We start from the raw sequence: 12,660 nt of genomic DNA on the forward strand, positions 1-12,660 counted from the left end.
AACTTTTGTAGAGATTCGTTGAAGACAATACGTACAAGGGCGAACAATAGTTTCCAGGATGCTATCCTATGGAATCATATGACAGCACGAGCCTGGAACTTTTGGACACCCCTGCACATCCAGAACGACTCGCGAAATTCGCAAACGTCCGCTATTGTACCGGCAAAAACCTTCACAGCTCCACTCAACTAGATGCTGATGTCAAAACTACCATGACTGTAGTTTATTTCAAGCGTTTTATAAGGACAGAGCTGCCTGTGATACTGAAGTACAATATATGCCAAACAAATGACTAAAAACTGAAATAGTCGTCTAGCGTACAATGCGCGTTCATGCCACCAAGCATGCAGACATATTACTCTTGCAAGCAATGTCTTGTTCGTGAGTCATTCTATTTACGTGACATGAAAGTTTTATTATAGAACAAAAAGGCTTTGCATCGCAGCTTGAGTCGAAGAAAAGCCCTATTTGCAATGCGTGATGTCATGAAAGACATTGTAATTACTTACTAAATATAGTAGGGAAACAGTTACTCGCTGCTTGTCAAAAAACAATAGTAATAAAATATGCAATGTTCTCAGTGATCGACGAAAGCAGTTTCTCTTATTAACATATTCAGACAACGTATCACCTGTGAGGTGGAGCCCGTACTATGAAGTGATTAATTCGAGAAAAGCATTGATTCTGACTGCTTTACCGAGCCCTTCAACAGCAGAATTTTGTAAACAGGTTTTTCGAAACTAATTGCAGCAGCCCATAACCAGAGTTGAGCACTAATAGACCCACATATTGAACAAAATATAATTTTACAAGAAGAGACGCATGTATCAGCCTCAATTTCGGCAGAAAAGATGGAGAGAAATAGAATCTAAAAACAAGATTTTTGATAGCCATCTTGTCCAAATTAAGAATGTCTAGTGATATGTCATCGTGTCTGATTAAATTAGGTGGAACCACGAAAGGTTATACTGTCCAAGTTTTACCAACTCGGCATCAATGAGATGTTCTACTTTTACATGCGTGAGTGGCGCTATGCATAAGGCCAATGATACATATATTGAACTGCTACGTTTATCCCATGAAAGTTTGTACCGCTTGTCTGTGTGGTCCGCACTGAACCACGTAAATATAAGTGAGCGTTCTTTACCAGGCCCATTAGATGGCCCCGGAGTAGCCACCGTGATGCCACATTGTAATGAATTCCTTTTCCCTGAAACCCACAGTTCTCTGCAGGAGTGGCTTTGACCACATAGAATTCTCACGCAACAATATGTTGTACTCAATAGATTCTATATAGTTGTTTGGATGCCTATGTATAAAAAAAAAGCTATGCAACGAAACAATTCTGCCGCGCATACTCAACATGACACTGTCAAGCGTACAAGAAGGCGTTCACTGAATGGTGACTGTAGTGTAAATGTAGGGTAGCCGCAGTAAATATAACCAAAGAAGAAGCCCTTGTTGAGATGAAGCCCCTTAGTATAAACGAAGACTCTGTCTTTTTCTTGTTTTTCTCACGGTCGGATATCCCTCATATACACTAGTGCTAGGTTGTGCGCCAAAGGCATGAATCCCATTCCCGGTGTGTTTTCGCGACCCATTCGCTCCGGTTATATTCCGTGACTCTCGATAGCAATCGATGCTGCAATCAGGGTAGGAATGCTTCCCGTAGAAATTGCCATGACTCGTTCAAATTGTTAATACCTCGTGTAGGGCACAAGGTATTAAGATACAGGTATCAAGGCTCAAAGTATTAACTTATATCGCGTGTGCGAAATAAACGGTACCCCGTGCATGAATGGTCTTTTCGCACGTGGGCAGTCTGCACATGGGCGCCGGCCTCGAAGACACACGTGTTGTGATTTTCGGTGGCCAAAATGTGACAAGTGTGCACCGAGCGACATCTGGTGTCGAAGCATACAAATGTTTCCCTCAAAGAGAAACGCAAATGCAGGCCTCCGAGATTTCCTACCAGCATGCGGTGGACAATTGTGGACCCCAAGAGCCACCAGTTTTGATTTCGGCGATCTCCACTTGAGGTGCTGTTTGGACCAGGAAAAATCGAAAACATGGCGGGAAAGTGCACCACGCTGCGCTACTTGCAAGGGTGGCCTATCAGCACAGTCGGGGATATACTACCAAAAGGAAAAAATTATGCCGCATCCATCTGCACACGCATTTGATCTATGGCGCCTGAGTCAGACAACATTTACAGCAATCGTTATGGCAGACACAGCCGTCACGTCTCGTGAGCACGTAGGTAAGTGGTCTCGGACATGTAGGGCGACTTTCGGAAAATCGGCTCGTCGTCCAGGTGGTCGACCAGCAGGTCGGCCTTGATTTCGAGCGTCACTTTGTGGAACTCCCGGACGTAGGTGAAGAAGAAGAGAACCACGCACAGGCCGAGGATCCACTCGAAGATGGCCGCAGTCACGAGAAGTCCGAAACCCTGTAGAAAAAGAAAAAGGAAAAATTAAGTGTTGATCGATGAAGTGATTTGCTAATTATGGACAAAGCATGTCCTATATAGACCATAATGTCTACGTAGAAGATGCAGACTAGTATAACAGACGGACAGGCGGGTGCATGGGAGGACGAATGGTCGGAGGGACAGATGCATGGATGGCCGGACGAACAGAGCATGGTCTTTTTTTAAACCACATGCGCACTAAGAACGCACGCTGTCCAATATTTCTAATGCATGCATGTATTTCAGTCTGACGGGAAGCAACGACAATGACGTCAACGGATATCATGAAAAAATAAGGAGCTTTGCTCTTAAAATCAATCGAAGAAGAACAAGAAAAATCTTCATGAAAGGACAAGCTATATTAAGCGAACAGCCGATTGGTTGAAAGAAAGGGCATCAGTCTGAGCGTACTGTAAATGTAACGTTTTCGAAATAACGATGGAAGCCAGCGCTAGGCAACGTTATCGAACCTTCGTGTTACGCCATGGATATGCGATAGGGTTCGAACAAAATCATGAGGTTTATTTAATCCCCTAGTGTAGAGTACTTACCGATTTTTTTAACCGGACATTTAAGGCTAAGTAACGCCCATACTTGTGTTTTCACCGCATTCAGTTAGGGTCATACCGATGTAATTTCAACTTGAACGCGTAGATCAGAGCTAACACTAACTTTAGAGGCAATAATCATCTGAACATGACGTGACTGTCTCGAGCATTCAAACATACGCCTTACAAGTCTTTAGAGTATAGATTGGGGAGCCTTCGTATGCGCGCGCCTACGTTGAGCCAGAGCGCACATGAAGACTCCCTCCACTAGATGATCTGATGCCACGTTCGAATCCGTGAGTACTGTTCACTGCTTCTTTATTAGCATTTCATACAATTCTTTCACCTGCAAAACTGTCGTATCTTTCTCTAGTTTTCAGTTTCATCCACATTATATCGGAGCTTCACTGTGGCCGAAACGAGTCTAAATTCCAGGCAATTATTTTCATGAGATTTGTTATGACTGTGCGATCAAAAGCGATAGTGAGATGAACAAATGTCGAAGCGAGGTCAAACTTAATTTTTCTAAACCAACAAACTACTGGTATGCCCAACAAACTAGTGGTATGCCAACGTTGGCAGCTGATTGTGCGATGCTTAAGCCTCATTTAGAATAAGCGCAGGCCACACCAATAGACTGTATGCACCGGGGAACGCAGAATCATTGGTGTGCAACTTTCACGCAAGTCGTTGGCGCCACATTCCGTTCTGAGCATCTAGCAAATGAGAACGTACTTATGATAAACATTCGGAGAATGGCAGCCTGGTTAAGGACAAGCAAACTAAAAAAAAACGAAAAACATATGGATGCTTCACTACAGTTAAACCTGTTAGGAAGTGCATAACACGGTTACTCAGCGACTCCCGCTCGTCAAGTTCCCACTGCTTAGTTTACTCCAGCGCTAATGATGACAATATTCGAGGTAAGCATGGTAGGATTTCCAGAGCACGAGTAGAAGCGTGTTAGGGAAATTCGCAAACTCAGTCTACAATATGTGCGCTACTTTTTGCTGCGCTTTATCGACATCTGCTTTTTATGGCAGTTGAGATACGCGTCGTGTGCAGCGAGTTACGTCCGGTTCTTTCACCCATCAGATGCAGTGGCATCACACCGCTGTAACGTAGAGGAAAAGGTATTCGCTCCTTCAGGAGGGTGGTGGCGCCCTCTCTTACGCAGCACAGGAGTCAGCCACAGGTTTCCTGAACGTTTTTAGCTATTGTAGACATATTGTTCCGATTGCTTCTTGGTTACTTCTGTAAATTATCTTACTTTAGGCATTGATATTTCCTTCTAACCAGATTTTGAGCATTGATAGCATTATTATGGCCTCTGTGAGCACTTTACTCTGAGCATGATCATGTGACTTGAGATTCATGAATGGACGACAACATGGGTCCCTAAAGTTCTCCCACTGCAAAAAAAAAAAGTTTAGCCAAACTAACCTAACCAAAATTTAGTTTTTCTTTTGCTCATTTTACCTCGTGCACAAAGCTTCACGCAAAGCTTTGCACAAAACTAACAATGCCTCAACAACAGTTGGCAATAGCTATATGGAAAGGCTCACGGCAGTCGGAAATATTGCTTTGCCAATCAAATCAGACGCTCAAAAAAAAAAAAGGGCTCAACAAAGGGTGAGCACTAACACTGTCTATACTCAGATTTTTTTTTTTTTTCGCCCCTAGGAACAACGTTTGCGTGCGTATCTTCAGAGGTGTTATCTTATTATTACCAATAACTGTTATAACTTATAAACATAAGGGTGGGGTTGGGGAAAGGGGGTAATCATTTAAGAATGAAGTGGGTGTTGATGCCTTCCGACTCCGTCTCTTCAACCAGAAGAACCATCACGAACCTCGGGCCACTCTAATTATTGCCATTTTGCTTCAGACAGTGTACTTCCGGAAGTTCACTTGCAAATTTCAATCACAGATACATGAAGACCCAGTTACCCATAGATCACCCACAATGCACAATTATTTGGACTTCCTCACAAACCACAGTCTCGTGGCACATCCAAGCTCGGCAAACAGCAAGAAAAAATTGCCCACGCCTTACAATACTGCACTTAAATTGAAAATATCGAAGAGTGTCATACCTCATCCGACGGAACCTTCATCCGTAGTGGATGGTCACGCACTTTTTCCTTCCAGATTGACTTGCCTACAGCGCCAATCGCGGCCACTGAAAGAGGAAAGTATGCACTCAGAGCCACTTCACGCTCACGGCAAGTGTTCATTCCAATAGTAAGGTACTACAGTTCTTTATGACACACCTTAGAATGCTTATGTTATACAAATTGCGACATTAGCAATAACTCTGCCCAAAACATTGGGCGTCATTAGTGCTGAACTAGTATCATACTTGGTCATGGGATCCCGAGTGAAGCTGCACCGCAAGAAGAAATGATTCTGGCGGTGAGTGCCCACCAATGAGGATTAAAAAAATTGCTGGGGTGGAAATCATCGCCTAGGAGTGAAGCCGTGCCTCTGGCAAGATGGTGGATGCAGTGGCCATCTTACTAGGGGCATAATGAAGTATCACCGTTCTGTGATTAAGAACAGAGCGTTTCCTTCGCACGCCCGACGAGTGTAATGTGAAAACTTTTTCGGGTCACATAGTGACTCAAGTGCGTCTTATTGTTACTAGTTTTTATTTTTTTTTTAGTGTGCCTCCAATTAGAGGCAAAGTACTTGGGAAATGCAGTCATCCATACTCGTTTCTCTGTGTTATCTCGTTCGGAACAATTATCTTTTAATACGGAAATAACGTAGAATGTACACTGACATATTAAAGCCACTTGATCTCTACGTGGGCACTATCAGAAAAGAACATGTTCTCCACATCTTGGTAGTGGCAAAAGCTGGCTTCATTTCTGCTGGCAAGGCAATGCGGGAGCTTCCACTCCAGCAATTTTTTTAATCCTCCTTGGTGCCCACTAAACACTCGAGTAACCATAGCAAATGAGACGAGCATTAAAAGTCATAGCCCTAACGATAAACCATTCTTGCGGTGAAGGCCATTCACAATCACGTGAAACAATGATTCACCTACATTTACGGAGGATATCAAAGAAAAATTATCAAACACTTGTTTTCTTTGTTATATACAACCCCATGAAACCATTAGACAAATGAAGACAAGGATTATTCAAGCGGAAGTATTGGCAGTACAGACTTACTGGATGTAGAGTACAGAAACAAGTGCACTGAGTGCTTTCAACCCTTCTGCCAAGGTAGGTGTTGGTAAGAGCTGTATGATGTATATTCTATAATACTGTTACGCTCAAGGAGGACCAGGACGTATATGGCTGAAGGGGGCCGTTTATTTTGGTCGCGAAGAGAAGCGCCGGAGCGGCCAACAGGTTGATGATCACAGTGTCGTCGTCTTCTTTCTTCCTCCAGCTTGGGGCAGCCAGCATGTTCAGCCACCTTCGTTTTCTTCCAAGGCATGCGTAACATTCCTCCCCTCGCAGACGAAGCCCGCCGGGTGAGATAACTGATTCAGCTTGGTGTGTACAACTTCAATCGAGTGACATGGACTGCTTGGGTTTTAGCGGCTCTTCTACCACTTCTCGTGAGGCGAGCTATTGTGTATGTGACTTCCGTGATTTTGTCGAGAGCGACAAATAGTTCGGCAAATGTGGCCAAGAACTTTTGGCATCACCCGCGTCTTCGTACCGAAGTCCACAGCCACACTAAGTCGCCTGGATGGTAAGTTACAGGCCGGTGGCGGACGCCATAGCGTACTTTCGATTTTTCCTGTGATGCCAAAGTGCGTAGACGAGCAATACGACGCACCTCTTCTGCAAGGCAGAGGATTTCGGTGACTGAGAGGTTTCCGTGCGCCGAGAATGGCAAAACAGTGTCGAGTGTGTGCCGTGGCGGTCGTGCGTACATCAAGAAAAAGGGGCTATAGCCTGTTGTCTCGTGCTTAGCGGTGTTGAACGCGTACGTTGTAAATGGTAGCACGTCATCCCAGTTCTTGTGGTCGGATGCCACATACATAGAGAGCATGTTAACAATTGTTCGGTTGGTGCGCTCCATGAGCCCATTTGTTTGCGGATGATATGGCGACGAGTGACAAAGGCGGGACTCACTCAATCGAAGCAGCTCTTCTACTATATCTGCCGTAAATTGTCGCCCACGATCACTGATGATCTAGTGAGGTGGGCCATGTCGGAGGATAACGTGCTGCAGCAGGAACACAGAGACGTCGCTGGCAGTTGCGGTTGGTATGGCCGCCGTCTCGCAGTAGCGCGTGAGGTAACGAACACATACAATTATCCAGCGATTGCCCTTAGCCGACTTTGGAAAAGGGCCCATGAGGTCAATGCCCACCTGTTGGAAAGGTGTGCTTGGAGGTGGCAAAGGCTGTAGAAGACCAGCCGGAGCAGTAGATGGGCATTTGTGGCGTTGACACTGTGTGCAGCTGGCCACATACGCCTCGACTGACTGTCGCATTCCTGGCCAATAAAAGCGTTTTTTAGCACGGTAAAGCGTCCGCGCAGAACCTAAATGTCCGGACGTAGGATTGTCGTGCATAGCACCTAAAATCGCTGTCCGAAGGCTTTCTGGCACTACCAGGAGCAAACGTGCGCTAGTGCTGGAAAAGTTCTTCTTATATAGGAGTCCGTTGCGTACACAGAAATGGCATGCCATAGGAGCTGTGCAAAGCGATGATAGCCTGGTGTCCTTTCGCTGTTCATAATTGAAAGTACTGAGGCCGGGAAAATTTGGTGACACAGAAGCTACGAAGTGATCGAGGTCATCGGCATCACACTCTGTAATGCTCAGTGGCATGCGCGAAAGGCAATCTGCGTCGGCGTGTCATCGACCACTTTTGTATGAGACTATGAAGTTATACTCTTTGAGCCGAAGTGCCCAGCGTGCTAGACGGCCGCAAGGATCCCGAAGGTTGACGAGCCAACACAATGAGTGGTGGTCGGTGACGACTGTAAAAGGGCGTCCATATAGGTAAGACCGAAACCGCTGAATCGCAAATACTACCGCGAGGCATTCTTGTTCTGTGACAGTGTAATTCTGCTCGGGCCTACTCAAGGAGCGACTTGCGTATGCAATCACGTGCTCGCGGTTACCATAGCGTTGAACTAGGACGGCACCAATTCCTATGCCGCTGGCATGTGTGTGCAGTTCGGTTGGAGCTGATGGGTTGAAGTGTTGAAGAACAGGCTGCGACGTCAGGAGGAACTTCAGTTGACGAAAAGAGGAGTCGCACTCCGGAGTCCACTCGAAGGGAGTATTTTTCTGTAGCAAACATGTCAGCGGATACGTGACCTTGGCAAATTTAGGTATAAAACAGCGAAAAAAGGAGCAAAGTCCCAAAAAACTGCAGAGCTCCTTCACAGAGCGCGGCACATTGAACGTTTCAACGGCTGCTGTTTTCTGGGGATCTGGACGGATGCCCTCCTGGTTGACTAGGTGTCCGAGAACAAGGGTTTGTCGGTCCCCGAAGTGGCATTTATTTGAGTTAAGAACAAGGCCAGCGTTTCTTATGCAAGCCAGTACAGTATCCAGACGTGAATTGTGTTCGCGGAAGGTGCGGCCAAAAATGACGACGTCGTCGAGATAGCACATGCAAATGCTCCACTTCAAGCCACAAAGAACAGTGTTCATAAATCGCACGAACCTCGCCGGCGCGTTGCACAGTCCAAATGGCATCACGTTGAATTCAAAAAGGCTGTCAGGGGTTACAAAGGCTGTCTTTTCTTTATCTTCAGGATGCATGGGAATTTGCCAGTAGCCCGATCTTAAATCTACACAGGAAAAGTGAGAGGACAAATGCAGACAGTCTATGGCATCATCAATGCGTGGAAGTGGGTACACGTCTTTTTTTGTTACAGCATTCAATCGCCGATAATCGACACAAAATCTCCAGGGTCTGTCTTTCTTTTTAACGAGAATTACTGGAGCTGCCCATGGACTTACCGACTCTTGAATGATACCGTTTTCAATCACTTCGTTCACCTGCTCATTAATAATCTGCCGCTTGGATGGTGAAACACGGTATGGCTTTTGTCTAATCGGATTGGCCAAACTCGTGTTGATAGTGTGACATGCCCGAGAAGCAGAAATTAGGGGCGCTGCGTCTTTCTGCGCAAAGTCGAATGCAGAGACGTGCTTCGAAAGTACATTGACCAATGTTCGGCGTTCACTTGTGCTCAGCGACTTATTCACCATTGACAGAAGAGCCGTTTCAAAACCGTGACTACGATGCTCTTTTGGCGCATCTCTAAGCTCGGTCACCAGTAAGGCCTCGTGTTGTCCACTGACGACGGCTAACTTTAGACCATCTGGTAACATCACGGGTTCTGTAGAGCAATTGACAGTCCATAAACCAGCGCGTCCACATCTGATCGACACCACACAATGTGGGATCAACACATTCTTTTACATGCAGTTGGTGTACACTGGTTCTACGTTGGCATCAAAGTTGGCGGAATAGCTGTCGCTGCAACCAACAGGTACACGAACAGTTGATAACGGTGGTATGATAGTGTCACCACAGACACACAATGCTGTCTCACCATCCACAGGGTTTTCCAAGAGTGCTGGTGGAACGTGATCACTCAAGACTATTGTCCCTGTGCGGCAGTCGACAGTCGCACCACACTCCCTCAAAAAGTCCATACCCAAAATAACATCATGTGTCGCCTGCGGAATAATCACGAACTCCGTTGGGATAACGCAGCCTCCGAGAAACACGTCAGCTTGATACACACCAACACGATGCAGTGCCTCACCACTCAGCAAAACTTCGAAGCTTGATTCCACCTAAATAAAACCTTCCGCCCCAAGGTATCTTTAAAAAACGCACTCATGACCGAAATGGTTGCCCTCGTATCTACCAAAGCCATCACAGACACATCGTCAACAGAAACAGTACTTTGTTCTTGAGCATCAACACAGGAGGTATTTCTGATATTAGCACGTCTCCGGTGACCTCACCTCCATCGGCCGCGCTTGCTAGTTTTCCTGTGGCAAAGGAGACGTGTTGCGACGTCGTGGTGAAGGAGAACGGGGAACACGAGGCGGTGGAGGCGTCAAGCTCCTGTCAGATGTAGGGGAGTGGTTCCGAAAGCTGCGGGTCCAGTAGTCGTCGCGAGGCAGCAGGTGTGTTGCCTTAGGGTCGTCGTACGGTCGATCAGACGATCGTGTGAAGTGTTGTGGTGGGCCATGGTACGTTGCTCGCGGGTCATCGCGAAGTCGTTCGGAAGGCCGTGCAAAGTGTGGTGGGTAGCCATACCGTGGGGCTACACGTCGACGGTTGCAAAATCGCGAAATATGTCCTGGTACACCACAGGAGTAAAAAACTGTGAGAGGTCAAAACTCTCTTTGTTCGTCGATGAATCGAACATCGTCTTCCCTGGCGTAGTGGGTCGGTTCATTCCGTATATCATAGGGATAGACCGGGCGTCGCGAAGAAGGCGGACGCTGGGGGCGTCGGTCATGGCGAGGAGCTGGCAAGCGTGGTGCTTTCCTTGGCTGTGGGGGTGCACTGTACTCAACAGCTGCTGCACTAACCATCGATTGCCAAGGGATCGTAGAAGGCGGTGGTGCAGTCACAGCCTCACGTGACACATCTACCGAATGTTGGTCATTTACAGAATGGTGATCAACTGCTGAATGCGTCTGTTCTCTATAGCGAAAAAGTTCTTCGCGAACAATCTCTCAAATCGTTGAGCACAGGTCTGGGCAGGTGCTCGTGTCGATGCTGGCAACCGTTGGAACATTTGTGAGCCGGCCGAACTTTGGAGCAATCCTGCGCATTTTCAGCTGTTCAAAAGTTCGGCAATGCCGAATCACGTCGGACACCGAGCTCAGGTGCTCTTTTCCGATGAGAAAATTATAGACATCTTCGGCTATGCCTTTCAGCAAATGCCCTACTTTGTCGTCTTCTGACATCTGATCATTGACCACCTTGCAGAGCTTCAGCACATCCTCTATATACGTGGTTCATGTCTCACCTGGAAGCTGCACGCGTTGAGACGATGTCTGCTCTGCCCGCTTCCTTTTGATGCTCGAGTCGCCGAAACACACTTTCAGCTCTGCAACAAAAACGTCCCACGTCGGCAGTGTGTCCTCGTGGTTTTCGTACCACACGAGCGCAGTATCTGTAAGGCAAAAGACCGTATTGCTGAGCTTAGCGGCGGCATCCTAGCCGTTGGACTTACTGACTCGCTTGGACTGGACGAGCCACGCATCGACATCCTCTCCCGATTTTCCTCCAAAGATTGGCGGGACTCGGTAGTAGGGCACGGAACCCATTGGAGTTGGCCTTGAAGCGTTAGATGGCTGATCTTGGGCCATTACGATCGGCGCAGCGGGAGTCCGGCAAGGCGGCGGCTGCGGCGTAGTCCAGGTAGTGAAGCTCCCGTCGTTGAGCTTGTCTTACCCAGCACGCTTCCACCAATCTGTTACGCACAAGGAGGACCAAGACGTATACGGCTGAAGGGGGCCGTTTATTTTGGTCGCGAAGAGAAGCGCCGGAGCGGCCAACAGGTTGATGATCGCAGTGTCGTCGTCTTTTTTCTTCCTCCAGCTTGGGCAGCCAGCATGTTCAACCACCTTCGTTTTCTTCCAAGGCATGCGTAACTTTTATTATGAAACTAACGTAGAATGTACACTGACATATTAAAGCCACTTGATCTCTAAGTGGGCACTATCAGAAAAGAACATGTTCCCCACATCTTGGTAGTGGCAAAAGCTGGCTTCATTTTTGTTGGCAAGACAATGCGGGAGCTTCCACTCCAGCAATTTTTTTAATCCTCCTTGATGCCCACTAAACACTCGAGTAACCATAGCAAATGAGACAAGCATTAAAAGTGATAGCCCTAACAATAAACCATTCCTGTGGTGAAGGCCTTTCACAATCACGTGAAACAATGATTCACCGACATCTACGGAGGATATCAAAGAAAAATTATCAAACACTTGTTTTCTTTGTTATATACAACCCCATGAAACCATTAGACAAATGAAGACAAGGATTATTCAAGCGGAAGTATTGGCAGTGCAGACTTACTGGAAGTAGAGCACAGAAACAAGCGCACTGAGTGCTTTCAACCCTTCTGCCAAGGTAGGTGTTGGTAAGAGCTGTATGATGTATATTCTATAAAATTTTCAAAGAGATACTGTCATATGTGTGCATACCTGTTTCTTTTCTTTTAAAGTTCTTTTTTCCTCTCACAAACCGGAGACCAGTTTTCATCTTCCTGTAGCGATGCATAAATATGTTATTTGAAGTGCAGCAATCCGTGCATGACAGACAACTCACAGCTGCCGCCACTTCCTGCGTGACGTAGCCCATAGTCACGCACCTTTTGGGCATTTAACCGCGTCTCCTGAGAAAATTGCAAATTGTCTCGAATAAAGCTGAATGAAATGAAATGAGATCATGTCATCTATGCTTTATTTGGCTTCATTTGATATATATGTGTGGTTTAACGTCCCAAAACCACCATATAATTATGAGAGACACCGTAGTGGAGGGCTCCAGAAATTTCGACCACCTGGGGTTCTTTAATGTGCACCCAAATCTGAGCACACGGGCCTACAAAATTTCCGCCTCCATCGGAAATGCAGCCGTCGCAGCCGGGATTCGATCCCGCGACCTGCGGGTAA

The 12,660-nt window shown here is 46.6% G+C and overlaps 1 protein-coding gene across 1 annotated transcript in view; it reads right to left on the reverse strand.

Annotated features, from left to right (window-relative positions):
• Positions 1–2,147: 2,147 nt before the first annotated feature.
• LOC119170656 (DNA damage-regulated autophagy modulator protein 1) overlaps positions 2,148–12,660 on the reverse strand; it is a 35,569-nt gene continuing 25,056 nt past the window's right edge. Inside the window, exons 6-7 of the mRNA XM_037421880.2 lie at positions 5,115–5,200; positions 2,148–2,449 (exon numbers count right to left, since the gene is read on the reverse strand). Coding sequence (XP_037277777.2) covers positions 2,240–2,449; positions 5,115–5,200 — 296 coding nt within the window. The 3' untranslated portion in view covers positions 2,148–2,239. The remainder of the gene's footprint in view (positions 2,450–5,114; positions 5,201–12,660) is intronic.

Source organism: Rhipicephalus microplus, chromosome 2 (genome assembly GCF_043290135.1).
Source record: "Rhipicephalus microplus isolate Deutch F79 chromosome 2, USDA_Rmic, whole genome shotgun sequence".
Taxonomy (NCBI): Eukaryota; Metazoa; Arthropoda; class Arachnida; order Ixodida; family Ixodidae; genus Rhipicephalus; species Rhipicephalus microplus.